General features: G+C 31.4%; 1 protein-coding gene across 1 annotated transcript; it reads right to left on the bottom strand.

Moving 5' to 3' along the window:
• Window positions 1–537: 537 nt before the first annotated feature.
• Window positions 538–1,128, bottom strand: LOC129974889 (uncharacterized). Its single transcript, XM_056087668.1, has one exon. It carries the CDS (start codon window positions 1,126–1,128, stop codon window positions 538–540), a length of 591 nt encoding a protein of 196 aa, XP_055943643.1.
• Between the last annotated feature and the right edge of the window lie 16,325 nt (window positions 1,129–17,453).

The following is a 17,453-nucleotide window of genomic DNA, read 5'->3' as shown; positions in this document are numbered from 1 at the left end:
AAAGTCTACATACACCCGCTAATTTTCTCAGATCTAGCACTTTAGTCATATTTTTGTATATACAACTTTATTTTCGTTAACATCTTGGATAATAACTCATATCTAAGAAAAAAAATTATAAACAAATTCGTTAAAATATAACAAAAATTAGAAACATATTAAATTATATAGTCACAAAAGTCTACATACAGAGACAGAACAATACAAACTTTCAGAATTAAATGCCAAAAAATGTGACATTAATACATTGTAGGACCTCACTTTGAAGTAACAACTGCCTGAATTCGGTTTGGCATCGACATAACCAAATTTTTTTGTCGTCGCAGGTGTCATTTGAGACCATGCAAACTCTATTGCCTTCTTTAGGGTTTCCTTGCTTGTTACCGATTGCTCCCGAACTCTCCTATCAACTTCCACCCAAAGGTGCTCGATGGGATTATGGTCTGGGGACTGTGGCGGCGAATGGAGCTGTTTAGGCGTTTTATAGAGTAGCCATTCCTTAACAATCTTAGCTGTATGTTTTGGGTCGTTGTCTTGCTAGAAGACAAAGTTGCTCCCAAGACCGAATTTTCGAACTGATGGAAGTAGATTGTCTTGCAAAATCTTCAGGTATTCAAATTGATTCATTATGCCATCGATAAACACTAAATTGCCCACTTCAGCGGCCGCCATTGCTCCCCAAACCATAACACTGCCTCCACTGTGTTTCATAGTTGGAGTCAAATTCTCGGGATTCATTTCTGTGTTTTTTTTTCCTCCAGATTTTTCCACGGCCATCACTCCCGAACACGTTGAACTTACTCTCGTCTGTAAAAACATCTGTTTTCCAAAAATTAAAATCTTGGTCAATATGTGCAGAAGCAAAATCAAGTCTCTTTTGTTTGTTAGTAGATGAAATGAACGGCTTTCGTCTAGAAACTCTACCATTGTAGCCGGCTGATCGAAGGATTCAACAGGAACAGTTTCTGGATGCACTTTCTTTCCACTAGCTGTTGCAATTTGATTCGCTAATTTTGGAGCACTAATTTTCGGATTTTTCTTCACTTTTCTTACTATGGTTCTTGCATCACGATCATTAAGCTTCCTTGGACGACCCCATCGATATTTTTTAAGCACATTTCCACGCATAACATAATTTCTGTAGATTGTTTGAACAGTTGACCGACTTTTTTTTTTTACAATTTTTGCAATTTCTGCATCAGATTTCTTTTCACATTTCATTCTTACTATCATATTTCGAAGTTCTAAAGATGTTTCCTTTCCCTGACTCATTTTGTTGAAGTTACAATGTCAAAAAATCTCGGGAAATGAAGATTAGAATAGATAATGAAATATGTAACCTCAAACTAAGACAATCTTCCAAAATAGCTTCGTATGCAAATTTTTTTCCGTCCGCCAATCAGGTGTATGCAGACTTTTGAGACTTGATAATTACTATACAAATCACAAAATTACCTAGAAATTATTATTTCCGAATTTTTTTATAATCGAAAACAAATTTTTTAGAGAAAATTGAAGGAGTGATATGATTTTTAAAATTGAAATTTAATTGCTTTTTGAGAAATCTTTATTTTGATCAGTGTATGTAGATTTTTGTGACTGACTGTAAACCTAGGAATTGTGACTTATTTCTGTCGCAATAAAATATATATCGTCTACCTGGTTGATAAACGAAGATAATTTCACAAATTAGGATAATGCTTTTTAATACACACTAAATGAAGTTATTTACATTTATAATAAATTTTAGCCACCAAACAGCCATTTTGTAATACTCTCAACACGCTGTTACTCAACTTAGTTTTAGCGCGCTCCAATACATTTCTGAAAGGAAAACAACGTTGGAAGGAAGACAGCGCCATCTAGTGGATCAAAGGATAATTATAGCCATTACCGTCGCTCTAAAAATTGTTTTGGAATGATATTCATATTTACAGCATTCATTTTACTATTGCGTAACAACTGATAAAGATAAGATTAAAAAATTAAGATATGTTCCTCGCTTCGTTTTTCATTTCTTCATGGGAAACAAAAAAAAATCACTTTATGAGATCTGCTTAATTATTCAATAAATGGGATTACCACTCTATTTCGACACGAACAAGCATTTTCCTCCTTTCATGCAAATGTATTTTTTTTATGGTTCTTTCGTTTTTTATTTTCTCTTATACGTAGTATAGAGAAAGTAAAGTAATCGCCTAAAAATTTCGAACTTGAAATTTTGACGAATCGTCATCATTTAGACCTCCGTGAGCTCGAAAAACACATTTTTTGAAAATGTCTGTCCACCTGTCTGTCTGCGACAAAGATAACTCCATTCGCTTTCAGCTAGATGGTTGACATTCGGTATACTGTGTTTAAACCAAATTATCTGATTTCCAACAAATTTTGAGTAAAATCTGTTCAGAGGAATTCCGTCTGTCCGCCAGTTCGAATATAAATTAATACGATAATTACAAAACAAAGGCAGCTAGATAGATGAAATTCGGTACACATATTTAACATCTTTAGTACGGAAAGCCTACCCTACTTGAGCTGGACGGTTGTAATTTGGTTTACGGTCTTTACACCAAATTTGCAGATTTCTATCACATTTTAAGCAAAATCCGCTCATAGGAAGTCTGTCTGTCCGACTGTTCGAATATAATGTAATACGATAACTACAAAATGAAGAAAGCTAGATAGATGAAATTCGATACACAGAATTAAAATCTAAAATCTGGACACCGTAAAAATTTGAGCCAAATCCAACAAGACATTGACCGTCTGTCGAAGAAACATGTAAACGTGATGACTGAAATATATCAAATTAGGTATGGAATTTTTCGACTGCAAATGCAGTTTTGTGTTAAATTTTTGCTTCAATAGGTTGGGTTTAGTTTAGTTTAGTTATATTAACGTCCAGTTGTAAAACAACACTAGAACTATATTGGGACGGACCTCGTCATTTTGAACCTCGGTCAATTGGTTGGGGAAAATGCTTTTAAAATCCAAATTCATGTTTTCGATACTATTAACGGCACGCGATTAATCGCCAACTAACTCGCCAAGGATGACACGACAGATTCAGAAAAAATGCCAAGTTCAATTGATGAAATATTTCTTAACTGTTGCAAGCTAATACCAAGTAAGTCGTCCTCCGGAATGACAAGTTTATTAGAGTGTATGCGAGAAAATTTTGAGGAAGCCATTCCTTTCTGATTTTCCAATCATACATTTCGATCTATTATCAAAATTACTAAAGAAGTGCGCCAACTGACAAATGCTAAAGTTGTCATAAAATTTTAAATCATCAGCTGATTCTAGAGCCATTAGTTAAGAAGGGATTGATGGATGTTATTTTCAAAATGAGTTAGCGTAAATGGATGAACGTTAATTCAGCGTTTTCCTGAACACATATTCTCATGAATCCACAGAAACTCCTACCCATCTTGTCATAGATAATAAAACTTCATTACATGTATTAAACATTTATTCAAAAGAAAAAGAATATCAGAGAATAGTTAGGAATGGTTTTCATAATTAAAATTTCTTCTCTGGAAAAGTAGCCATTACTTTGCTCTTAAAAGAATCTTAATACGCTGTCGTATTAATTCCTTATGAGACCAAAAACAATTTAAACCGAAACTATTATTTTATATGGCGATATCAAATTGGACATTAATGCATTATTGTATCAATAATAAAACTGTATGGATAGCATTATTAACTCTTTTCTTACTGAATAGTCAGTTATTTCTTCTTAAGAATGCACTGATGATGTCGCATCTATCCCCTTCATTTCAATAGTAATTTAGAGGGGGGAAGTTATTATTTTAAGTGGAGACATTAAAATGATCATTAATTCAGCATAGCAAGCCATCATTTTTCTAGAAAAATCTCATAACCAGCGAGATGGTTCTTTCTTCGATGTTCTCTATATACACACAATATAGCTGGTTTCGAGTTTAGTTCAACAATGTAGGAAAGAAACTCGCATGTGTATTTTCGACCTCTTCCAGTTGACAGATTGGGTTCAAAATGTGATTTAGATTTGCAGTTTAATCCTTTAAAGGGCCATTTTTTTCTAGTCATATTATGTTAAAATATTTTTAGGCTTGAAATTAGAATAAGAAAAGGGATTCATTTAGCTTATTAGATAAATTTAACTTGATTAATTAATTAACTTGGTTAATTAATAATTAAGTAACGAATCAAGACACATCATTTTGTGTGAGATAAAGAACTGAAGCATCTAAGTCTCTGACTTACTAAAAAAAAATGTGTCAGAACTTATGCCAACCTACGTAATTTCATACAAAGATTGATAAATTTGGTGAGAAGCATACTTCCCATGGCCTTAGAAAGGGTTAAAATGATCATTAATTCAGCATAGCATAGCCATTCTATTTCTAGAAAAATCTCATAACCAGCGAGATGGTTCTTTCTTCGATGTTCTCTATACACACACAATATAGCTGGTTTCGAGTTTAGTTCAACAATGTAGGAAAGAAACTCGTATGTGTATTTTCGACCTCTTCCAGTTGGCAGATTGGGTTCAAAATGTGATTTAGATTTGCAGTTTAATCCTTTAAAGGGCCATTTTTTTCTAGTCATATTATGTTAAAATATTTTTAGGCTTGAAATTAGAATAAGAAAGGGGATTCATTTAGCTTATTAGATAAATTTAATTTGATTAACTAATTAACTTGGTTAATTAATAATTAAGTAACGAATCAAGACACATCATTTTGTGTGAGATAAAGAACTGAAGCATCTAAGTCTCTGACTTACTAAAAAAAAATGTGTCAGAACTTATGCCAACCTACGTAATTTCATACAAAGATTGATAAATTTGGTGAGAAGCATACTTCCCATGGCCTTAGAAAGGGTTAAAATGATCATTAATTCAGCATAGCATAGCCATTCTATTTCTAGAAAAATCTCATAACCAGCGAGATGGTTCTTTCTTCGATGTTCTCTATACACACACAATATAGCTGGTTTCGAGTTTAGTTCAACAATGTAGGAAAGAAACTCATATGTGTATTTTCGACCTCTTCCAGTTGACAGATTGGGTTCAAAATGTGATTTAGATTTGCAGTTTAATCCTTTAAAGGGCCATTTTTTTCTAGTCATATTATGTTAAAATATTTTTAGGCTTGAAATTAGAATAAGAAAAGGGATTCATTTAGCTTATTAGATAAATTTAATTTGATTAATTAATTAACTTGGTTAATTAATAATTAAGTAACGAATCAAGACACATCATTTTGTGTGAGATAAAGAACTGAAGCATCTAAGTCTCTGACTTACTAAAAAAAAATGTGTCAGAACTTATGCCAACCTACGTAATTTCATACAAAGATTGATAAATTTGGTGAGAAGCATACTTCCCATGGCCTTAGAAAGGGTTAAAATGATCATTAATTCAGCATAGCATAGCCATTCTATTTCTAGAAAAATCTCATAACCAGCGAGATGGTTCTTTCTTCGATGTTCTCTATACACACACAATATAGCTGGTTTCGAGTTTAGTTCAACAATGTAGGAAAGAAACTCGTATGTGTATTTTCGACCTCTTCCAGTTGACAGATTGGGTTCAAAATGTGATTTAGATTTGCAGTTTAATCCTTTAAAGGGCCATTTTTTTCTAGTCATATTATGTTAAAATATTTTTAGGCTTGAAATTAGAATAAGAAAAGGGATTCATTTAGCTTATTAGATAAATTTAATTTGATTAATTAATTAACTTGGTTAATTAATAATTAAGTAACGAATCAAGACACATCATTTTGTGTGAGATAAAGAACTGAAGCATCTAAGTCTCTGACTTACTAAAAAAAAATGTGTCAGAACTTATGCCAACTTACGTAATTTCATACAAAGATTGATAAATTTGGTGAGAAGCATACTTCCCATGGCCTTAGAAAGGGTTAAAATGATCATTAATTCAGCATAGCATAGCCATTCTATTTCTAGAAAAATCTCATAACCAGCGAGATGGTTCTTTCTTCGATGTTCTCTATACACACACAATATAGCTGGTTTCGAGTTTAGTTCAACAATGTAGGAAAGAAACTCGTATGTGTATTTTCGACCTGTTCCAGTTGGCAGATTGGGTTCAAAATGTGATTTAGATTTGCAGTTTAATCCTTTAAAGGGCCATTTTTTTCTAGTCATATTATGTTAAAATATTTTTAGGCTTGAAATTAGAATAAGAAAGGGGATTCATTTAGCTTATTAGATAAATTTAATTTGATTAACTAATTAACTTGGTTAATTAATAATTAAGTAACGAATCAAGACACATCATTTTGTGTGAGATAAAGAACTGAAGCATCTAAGTCTCTGACTTACTAAAAAAAAATGTGTCAGAACTTATGCCAACCTACGTAATTTCATACAAAGATTGATAAATTTGGTGAGAAGCATACTTCCCATGGCCTTAGAAAGGGTTAAAATGATCATTAATTCAGCATAGCATAGCCATTCTATTTCTAGAAAAATCTCATAACCAGCGAGATGGTTCTTTCTTCGATGTTCTCTATACACACACAATATAGCTGGTTTCGAGTTTAGTTCAACAATGTAGGAAAGAAACTCGTATGTGTATTTTCGACCTCTTCCAGTTGACAGATTGGGTTCAAAATGTGATTTAGATTTGCAGTTTAATCCTTTAAAGGGCCATTTTTTTCTAGTCATATTATGTTAAAATATTTTTAGGCTTGAAATTAGAATAAGAAAAGGGATTCATTTAGCTTATTAGATAAATTTAATTTGATTAATTAATTAACTTGGTTAATTAATAATTAAGTAACGAATCAAGACACATCATTTTGTGTGAGATAAAGAACTGAAGCATCTAAGTCTCTGACTTACTAAAAAAAAATGTGTCAGAACTTATGCCAACCTACGTAATTTCATACAAAGATTGATAAATTTGGTGAGAAGCATACTTCCCATGGCCTTAGAAAGGGTTAAAATGATCATTAATTCAGCATAGCATAGCCATTCTATTTCTAGAAAAATCTCATAACCAGCGAGATGGTTCTTTCTTCGATGTTCTCTATACACACACAATATAGCTGGTTTCGAGTTTAGTTCAACAATGTAGGAAAGAAACTCGTATGTGTATTTTCGACCTCTTCCAGTTGACAGATTGGGTTCAAAATGTGATTTAGATTTGCAGTTTAATCCTTTAAAGGGCCATTTTTTTCTAGTCATATTATGTTAAAATATTTTTAGGCTTGAAATTAGAATAAGAAAAGGGATTCATTTAGCTTATTAGATAAATTTAATTTGATTAATTAATTAACTTGGTTAATTAATAATTAAGTAACGAATCAAGACACATCATTTTGTGTGAGATAAAGAACTGAAGCATCTAAGTCTCTGACTTACTAAAAAAAAATGTGTCAGAACTTATGCCAACCTACGTAATTTCATACAAAGATTGATAAATTTGGTGAGAAGCATACTTCCCATGGCCTTAGAAAGGGTTAAAATGATCATTAATTCAGCATAGCATAGCCATTCTATTTCTAGAAAAATCTCATAACCAGCGAGATGGTTCTTTCTTCGATGTTCTCTATACACACACAATATAGCTGGTTTCGAGTTTAGTTCAACAATGTAGGAAAGAAACTCGTATGTGTATTTTCGACCTCTTCCAGTTGACAGATTGGGTTCAAAATGTGATTTAGATTTGCAGTTTAATCCTTTAAAGGGCCATTTTTTTCTAGTCATATTATGTTAAAATATTTTTAGGCTTGAAATTAGAATAAGAAAAGGGATTCATTTAGCTTATTAGATAAATTTAATTTGATTAACTAATTAACTTGGTTAATTAATAATTAAGTAACGAATCAAGACACATCATTTTGTGTGAGATAAAGAACTGAAGCATCTAAGTCTCTGACTTACTAAAAAAAAATGTGTCAGAACTTATGCCAACCTACGTAATTTCATACAAAGATTGATAAATTTGGTGAGAAGCATACTTCCCATGGCCTTAGAAAGGGTTAAAATGATCATTAATTCAGCATAGCATAGCCATTCTATTTCTAGAAAAATCTCATAACCAGCGAGATGGTTCTTTCTTCGATGTTCTCTATACACACACAATATAGCTGGTTTCGAGTTTAGTTCAACAATGTAGGAAAGAAACTCGTATGTGTATTTTCGACCTCTTCCAGTTGACAGATTGGGTTCAAAATGTGATTTAGATTTGCAGTTTAATCCTTTAAAGGGCCATTTTTTTCTAGTCATATTATGTTAAAATATTTTTAGGCTTGAAATTAGAATAAGAAAAGGGATTCATTTAGCTTATTAGATAAATTTAATTTGATTAATTAATTAACTTGGTTAATTAATAATTAAGTAACGAATCAAGACACATCATTTTGTGTGAGATAAAGAACTGAAGCATCTAAGTCTCTGACTTACTAAAAAAAAATGTGTCAGAACTTATGCCAACCTACGTAATTTCATACAAAGATTGATAAATTTGGTGAGAAGCATACTTCCCATGGCCTTAGAAAGGGTTAAAATGATCATTAATTCAGCATAGCATAGCCATTCTATTTCTAGAAAAATCTCATAACCAGCGAGATGGTTCTTTCTTCGATGTTCTCTATACACACACAATATAGCTGGTTTCGAGTTTAGTTCAACAATGTAGGAAAGAAACTCGCATGTGTATTTTCGACCTCTTCCAGTTGACCGATTGGGTTCAAAATGTGATTTAGATTTGCAGTTTAATCCTTTAAAGGGCCATTTTTTTCTAGTCATACTATGTTAAAATATTTTTAGGCTTGAAATTAGAATAAGAAAAGGGATTCATTTAGCTTATTAGATAAATTTAATTTGATTAATTAATTAACTTGGTTAATTAATAATTAAGTAACGAATCAAGACACATCATTTTGTGTGAGATAAAGAACTGAAGCATCTAAGTCTCTGACTTACTAAAAAAAAATGTGTCAGAACTTATGCCAACCTACGTAATTTCATACAAAGATTGATAAATTTGGTGAGAAGCATACTTCCCATGGCCTTAGAAAGGGTTAAAATGATCATTAATTCAGCATAGCATAGCCATTCTATTTCTAGAAAAATCTCATAACCAGCGAGATGGTTCTTTCTTCGATGTTCTCTATACACACACAATATAGCTGGTTTCGAGTTTAGTTCAACAATGTAGGAAAGAAACTCGTATGTGTATTTTCGACCTCTTCCAGTTGACCGATTGGGTTCAAAATGTGATTTAGATTTGCAGTTTAATCCTTTAAAGGGCCATTTTTTTCTAGTCATATTATGTTAAAATATTTTTAGGCTTGAAATTAGAATAAGAAAAGGGATTCATTTAGCTTATTAGATAAATTTAATTTGATTAATTAATTAACTTGGTTAATTAATAATTAAGTAACGAATCAAGACACATCATTTTGTGTGAGATAAAGAACTGAAGCATCTAAGTCTCTGACTTACTAAAAAAAAATGTGTCAGAACTTATGCCAACCTACGTAATTTCATACAAAGATTGATAAATTTGGTGAGAAGCATACTTCCCAGGGCCTTAGAAAGGGTTAAAATGATCATTAATTCAGCATAGCATAGCCATTCTATTTCTAGAAAAATCTCATAACCAGCGAGATGGTTCTTTCTTCGATGTTCTCTATACACACACAATATAGTTGGTTTCGAGTTTAGTTCAACAATGTAGGAAAGAAACTCGTATGTGTATTTTCGACCTCTTCCAGTTGACCGATTGGGTTCAAAATGTGATTTAGATTTGCAGTTTAATCCTTTAAAGGGCCATTTTTTTCTAGTCATATTATGTTAAAATATTTTTAGGCTTGAAATTAGAATAAGAAAAGGGATTCATTTAGCTTATTAGATAAATTTAATTTGATTAATTAATTAACTTGGTTAATTAATAATTAAGTAACGAATCAAGACACATCATTTTGTGTGAGATAAAGAACTGAAGCATCTAAGTCTCTGACTTACTAAAAAAAAATGTGTCACAACTTATGCCAACCTACGTAATTTCATACAAAGATTGATAAATTTGGTGAGAAGCATACTTCCCATGGCCTTAGAAAGGGTTAAAATGATCATTAATTCAGCATAGCATAGCCATTCTATTTCTAGAAAAATCTCATAACCAGCGAGATGGTTCTTTCTTCGATGTTCTCTATACACACACAATATAGCTGGTTTCGAGTTTAGTTCAACAATGTAGGAAAGAAACTCGCATGTGTATTTTCGACCTCTTCCAGTTGACAGATTGGGTTCAAAATGTGATTTAGATTTGCAGTTTAATCCTTTAAAGGGCCATTTTTTTCTAGTCATATTATGTTAAAATATTTTTAGGCTTGAAATTAGAATAAGAAAAGGGATTCATTTAGCTTATTAGATAAATTTAATTTGATTAATTAATTAACTTGGTTAATTAATAATTAAGTAACGAATCAAGACACATCATTTTGTGTGAGATAAAGAACTGAAGCATCTAAGTCTCTGACTTACTAAAAAAAAATGTGTCAGAACTTATGCCAACCTAAGTAATTTCATACAAAGATTGATAAATTTGGTGAGAAGCATACTTCCCATGGCCTTAGAAAGGGTTAAAATGATCATTAATTCAGCATAGCATAGCCATTCTATTTCTAGAAAAATCTCATAACCAGCGAGATGGTTCTTTCTTCGATGTTCTCTATACACACACAATATAGCTGGTTTCGAGTTTAGTTCAACAATGTAGGAAAGAAACTCGCATGTGTATTTTCGACCTCTTCCAGTTGACAGATTGGGTTCAAAATGTGATTTAGATTTGCAGTTTAATCCTTTAAAGGGCCATTTTTTTCTAGTCATATTATGTTAAAATATTTTTAGGTTTGAAATTAGAATAAGAAAAGGGATTCATTTAGCTTATTAGATAAATTTAATTTGATTAATTAATTAACTTGGTTAATTAATAATTAAGTAACGAATCAAGACACATCATTTTGTGTGAGATAAAGAACTGAAGCATCTAAGTCTCTGACTTACTAAAAAAAATGTGTCAGAACTTATGCCAACCTACGTAATTTCATACAAAGATTGATAAATTTGGTGAGAAGCATACTTCCCATGGCCTTAGAAAGGGTTAAAATGATCATTAATTCAGCATAGCATAGCCATTCTATTTCTAGAAAAATCTCATAACCAGCGAGATGGTTCTTTCTTCGATGTTCTCTATACACACACAATATAGCTGGTTTCGAGTTTAGTTCAACAATGTAGGAAAGAAACTCGTATGTGTATTTTCGACCTCTTCCAGTTGACAGATTGGGTTCAAAATGTGATTTAGATTTGCAGTTTAATCCTTTAAAGGGCCATTTTTTTCTAGTCATATTATGTTAAAATATTTTTAGGCTTGAAATTAGAATAAGAAAAGGGATTCATTTAGCTTATTAGATAAATTTAATTTGATTAATTAATTAACTTGGTTAATTAATAATTAAGTAACGAATCAAGACACATCATTTTGTGTGAGATAAAGAACTGAAGCATCTAAGTCTCTGACTTACTAAAAAAAAATGTGTCAGAACTTATGCCAACCTACGTAATTTCATACAAAGATTGATAAATTTGGTGAGAAGCATACTTCCCAGGGCCTTAGAAAGGGTTAAAATGATCATTAATTCAGCATAGCATAGCCATTCTATTTCTAGAAAAATCTCATAACCAGCGAGATGGTTCTTTCTTCGATGTTCTCTATACACACACAATATAGCTGGTTTCGAGTTTAGTTCAACAATGTAGGAAAGAAACTCGTATGTGTATTTTCGACCTCTTCCAGTTGACAGATTGGGTTCAAAATGTGATTTAGATTTGCAGTTTAATCCTTTAAAGGGCCATTTTTTTCTAGTCATATTATGTTAAAATATTTTTAGGCTTGAAATTAGAATAAGAAAAGGGATTCATTTAGCTTATTAGATAAATTTAATTTGATTAACTAATTAACTTGGTTAATTAATAATTAAGTAACGAATCAAGACACATCATTTTGTGTGAGATAAAGAACTGAAGCATCTAAGTCTCTGACTTACTAAAAAAAAATGTGTCAGAACTTATGCCAACCTACGTAATTTCATACAAAGATTGATAAATTTGGTGAGAAGCATACTTCCCATGGCCTTAGAAAGGGTTAAAATGATCATTAATTCAGCATAGCATAGCCATTCTATTTCTAGAAAAATCTCATAACCAGCGAGATGGTTCTTTCTTCGATGTTCTCTATACACACACAATATAGCTGGTTTCGAGTTTAGTTCAACAATGTAGGAAAGAAACTCGTATGTGTATTTTCGACCTCTTCCAGTTGACAGATTGGGTTCAAAATGTGATTTAGATTTGCAGTTTAATCCTTTAAAGGGCCATTTTTTTCTAGTCATATTATGTTAAAATATTTTTAGGCTTGAAATTAGAATAAGAAAAGGGATTCATTTAGCTTATTAGATAAATTTAATTTGATTAATTAATTAACTTGGTTAATTAATAATTAAGTAACGAATCAAGACACATCATTTTGTGTGAGATAAAGAACTGAAGCATCTAAGTCTCTGACTTACTAAAAAAAAATGTGTCAGAACTTATGCCAACCTAAGTAATTTCATACAAAGATTGATAAATTTGGTGAGAAGCATACTTCCCATGGCCTTAGAAAGGGTTAAAATGATCATTAATTCAGCATAGCATAGCCATTCTATTTCTAGAAAAATCTCATAACCAGCGAGATGGTTCTTTCTTCGATGTTCTCTATACACACACAATATAGCTGGTTTCGAGTTTAGTTCAACAATGTAGGAAAGAAACTCGCATGTGTATTTTCGACCTCTTCCAGTTGACAGATTGGGTTCAAAATGTGATTTAGATTTGCAGTTTAATCCTTTAAAGGGCCATTTTTTTCTAGTCATATTATGTTAAAATATTTTTAGGTTTGAAATTAGAATAAGAAAAGGGATTCATTTAGCTTATTAGATAAATTTAATTTGATTAATTAATTAACTTGGTTAATTAATAATTAAGTAACGAATCAAGACACATCATTTTGTGTGAGATAAAGAACTGAAGCATCTAAGTCTCTGACTTACTAAAAAAAATGTGTCAGAACTTATGCCAACCTACGTAATTTCATACAAAGATTGATAAATTTGGTGAGAAGCATACTTCCCATGGCCTTAGAAAGGGTTAAAATGATCATTAATTCAGCATAGCATAGCCATTCTATTTCTAGAAAAATCTCATAACCAGCGAGATGGTTCTTTCTTCGATGTTCTCTATACACACACAATATAGCTGGTTTCGAGTTTAGTTCAACAATGTAGGAAAGAAACTCGTATGTGTATTTTCGACCTCTTCCAGTTGACAGATTGGGTTCAAAATGTGATTTAGATTTGCAGTTTAATCCTTTAAAGGGCCATTTTTTTCTAGTCATATTATGTTAAAATATTTTTAGGCTTGAAATTAGAATAAGAAAAGGGATTCATTTAGCTTATTAGATAAATTTAATTTGATTAATTAATTAACTTGGTTAATTAATAATTAAGTAACGAATCAAGACACATCATTTTGTGTGAGATAAAGAACTGAAGCATCTAAGTCTCTGACTTACTAAAAAAAAATGTGTCAGAACTTATGCCAACCTACGTAATTTCATACAAAGATTGATAAATTTGGTGAGAAGCATACTTCCCAGGGCCTTAGAAAGGGTTAAAATGATCATTAATTCAGCATAGCATAGCCATTCTATTTCTAGAAAAATCTCATAACCAGCGAGATGGTTCTTTCTTCGATGTTCTCTATACACACACAATATAGCTGGTTTCGAGTTTAGTTCAACAATGTAGGAAAGAAACTCGTATGTGTATTTTCGACCTCTTCCAGTTGACAGATTGGGTTCAAAATGTGATTTAGATTTGCAGTTTAATCCTTTAAAGGGCCATTTTTTTCTAGTCATATTATGTTAAAATATTTTTAGGCTTGAAATTAGAATAAGAAAAGGGATTCATTTAGCTTATTAGATAAATTTAATTTGATTAACTAATTAACTTGGTTAATTAATAATTAAGTAACGAATCAAGACACATCATTTTGTGTGAGATAAAGAACTGAAGCATCTAAGTCTCTGACTTACTAAAAAAAAATGTGTCAGAACTTATGCCAACCTACGTAATTTCATACAAAGATTGATAAATTTGGTGAGAAGCATACTTCCCATGGCCTTAGAAAGGGTTAAAATGATCATTAATTCAGCATAGCATAGCCATTCTATTTCTAGAAAAATCTCATAACCAGCGAGATGGTTCTTTCTTCGATGTTCTCTATACACACACAATATAGCTGGTTTCGAGTTTAGTTCAACAATGTAGGAAAGAAACTCGTATGTGTATTTTCGACCTCTTCCAGTTGACAGATTGGGTTCAAAATGTGATTTAGATTTGCAGTTTAATCCTTTAAAGGGCCATTTTTTTCTAGTCATATTATGTTAAAATATTTTTAGGCTTGAAATTAGAATAAGAAAAGGGATTCATTTAGCTTATTAGATAAATTTAATTTGATTAATTAATTAACTTGGTTAATTAATAATTAAGTAACGAATCAAGACACATCATTTTGTGTGAGATAAAGAACTGAAGCATCTAAGTCTCTGACTTACTAAAAAAAAATGTGTCAGAACTTATGCCAACCTACGTAATTTCATACAAAGATTGATAAATTTGGTGAGAAGCATACTTCCCATGGCCTTAGAAAGGGTTAAAATGATCATTAATTCAGCATAGCATAGCCATTCTATTTCTAGAAAAATCTCATAACCAGCGAGATGGTTCTTTCTTCGATGTTCTCTATACACACACAATATAGCTGGTTTCGAGTTTAGTTCAACAATGTAGGAAAGAAACTCGCATGTGTATTTTCGACCTCTTCCAGTTGACCGATTGGGTTCAAAATGTGATTTAGATTTGCAGTTTAATCCTTTAAAGGGCCATTTTTTTCTAGTCATACTATGTTAAAATATTTTTAGGCTTGAAATTAGAATAAGAAAAGGGATTCATTTAGCTTATTAGATAAATTTAATTTGATTAATTAATTAACTTGGTTAATTAATAATTAAGTAACGAATCAAGACACATCATTTTGTGTGAGATAAAGAACTGAAGCATCTAAGTCTCTGACTTACTAAAAAAAAATGTGTCAGAACTTATGCCAACCTACGTAATTTCATACAAAGATTGATAAATTTGGTGAGAAGCATACTTCCCAGGGCCTTAGAAAGGGTTAAAATGATCATTAATTCAGCATAGCATAGCCATTCTATTTCTAGAAAAATCTCATAACCAGCGAGATGGTTCTTTCTTCGATGTTCTCTATACACACACAATATAGCTGGTTTCGAGTTTAGTTCAACAATGTAGGAAAGAAACTCGTATGTGTATTTTCGACCTCTTCCAGTTGACCGATTGGGTTCAAAATGTGATTTAGATTTGCAGTTTAATCCTTTAAAGGGCCATTTTTTTCTAGTCATATTATGTTAAAATATTTTTAGGCTTGAAATTAGAATAAGAAAAGGGATTCATTTAGCTTATTAGATAAATTTAATTTGATTAATTAATTAACTTGGTTAATTAATAATTAAGTAACGAATCAAGACACATCATTTTGTGTGAGATAAAGAACTGAAGCATCTAAGTCTCTGACTTACTAAAAAAAAATGTGTCAGAACTTATGCCAACCTACGTAATTTCATACAAAGATTGATAAATTTGGTGAGAAGCATACTTCCCAGGGCCTTAGAAAGGGTTAAAATGATCATTAATTCAGCATAGCATAGCCATTCTATTTCTAGAAAAATCTCATAACCAGCGAGATGGTTCTTTCTTCGATGTTCTCTATACACACACAATATAGTTGGTTTCGAGTTTAGTTCAACAATGTAGGAAAGAAACTCGTATGTGTATTTTCGACCTCTTCCAGTTGACCGATTGGGTTCAAAATGTGATTTAGATTTGCAGTTTAATCCTTTAAAGGGCCATTTTTTTCTAGTCATATTATGTTAAAATATTTTTAGGCTTGAAATTAGAATAAGAAAAGGGATTCATTTAGCTTATTAGATAAATTTAATTTGATTAATTAATTAACTTGGTTAATTAATAATTAAGTAACGAATCAAGACACATCATTTTGTGTGAGATAAAGAACTGAAGCATCTAAGTCTCTGACTTACTAAAAAAAAATGTGTCACAACTTATGCCAACCTACGTAATTTCATACAAAGATTGATAAATTTGGTGAGAAGCATACTTCCCATGGCCTTAGAAAGGGTTAAAATGATCATTAATTCAGCATAGCATAGCCATTCTATTTCTAGAAAAATCTCATAACCAGCGAGATGGTTCTTTCTTCGATGTTCTCTATACACACACAATATAGCTGGTTTCGAGTTTAGTTCAACAATGTAGGAAAGAAACTCGCATGTGTATTTTCGACCTCTTCCAGTTGACAGATTGGGTTCAAAATGTGATTTAGATTTGCAGTTTAATCCTTTAAAGGGCCATTTTTTTCTAGTCATATTATGTTAAAATATTTTTAGGCTTGAAATTAGAATAAGAAAAGGGATTCATTTAGCTTATTAGATAAATTTAATTTGATTAATTAATTAACTTGGTTAATTAATAATTAAGTAACGAATCAAGACACATCATTTTGTGTGAGATAAAGAACTGAAGCATCTAAGTCTCTGACTTACTAAAAAAAAATGTGTCAGAACTTATGCCAACCTAAGTAATTTCATACAAAGATTGATAAATTTGGTGAGAAGCATACTTCCCATGGCCTTAGAAAGGGTTAAAATGATCATTAATTCAGCATAGCATAGCCATTCTATTTCTAGAAAAATCTCATAACCAGCGAGATGGTTCTTTCTTCGATGTTCTCTATACACACACAATATAGCTGGTTTCGAGTTTAGTTCAACAATGTAGGAAAGAAACTCGCATGTGTATTTTCGACCTCTTCCAGTTGACAGATTGGGTTCAAAATGTGATTTAGATTTGCAGTTTAATCCTTTAAAGGGCCATTTTTTTCTAGTCATATTATGTTAAAATATTTTTAGGTTTGAAATTAGAATAAGAAAAGGGATTCATTTAGCTTATTAGATAAATTTAATTTGATTAATTAATTAACTTGGTTAATTAATAATTAAGTAACGAATCAAGACACATCATTTTGTGTGAGATAAAGAACTGAAGCATCTAAGTCTCTGACTTACTAAAAAAAATGTGTCAGAACTTATGCCAACCTACGTAATTTCATACAAAGATTGATAAATTTGGTGAGAAGCATACTTCCCATGGCCTTAGAAAGGGTTAAAATGATCATTAATTCAGCATAGCATAGCCATTCTATTTCTAGAAAAATCTCAT

The sequence above is a fragment of the Argiope bruennichi genome, chromosome 1 (genome assembly GCF_947563725.1).
Source record: "Argiope bruennichi chromosome 1, qqArgBrue1.1, whole genome shotgun sequence".
Classification (NCBI taxonomy): Eukaryota; Metazoa; Arthropoda; class Arachnida; order Araneae; family Araneidae; genus Argiope; species Argiope bruennichi.
The sequence above is the reverse complement of the archived record's forward strand: the minus strand, read 5'-3'. Positions and strand labels throughout refer to the sequence as shown.

Bases quoted from the DNA above. Each gene is read 5' to 3' on its own strand.
- LOC129974889 (XM_056087668.1), bottom strand. From the start codon at position 1,128: ATGCGTGGAAATGTGCTTAAAAAATATCGATGGGGTCGTCCAAGGAAG.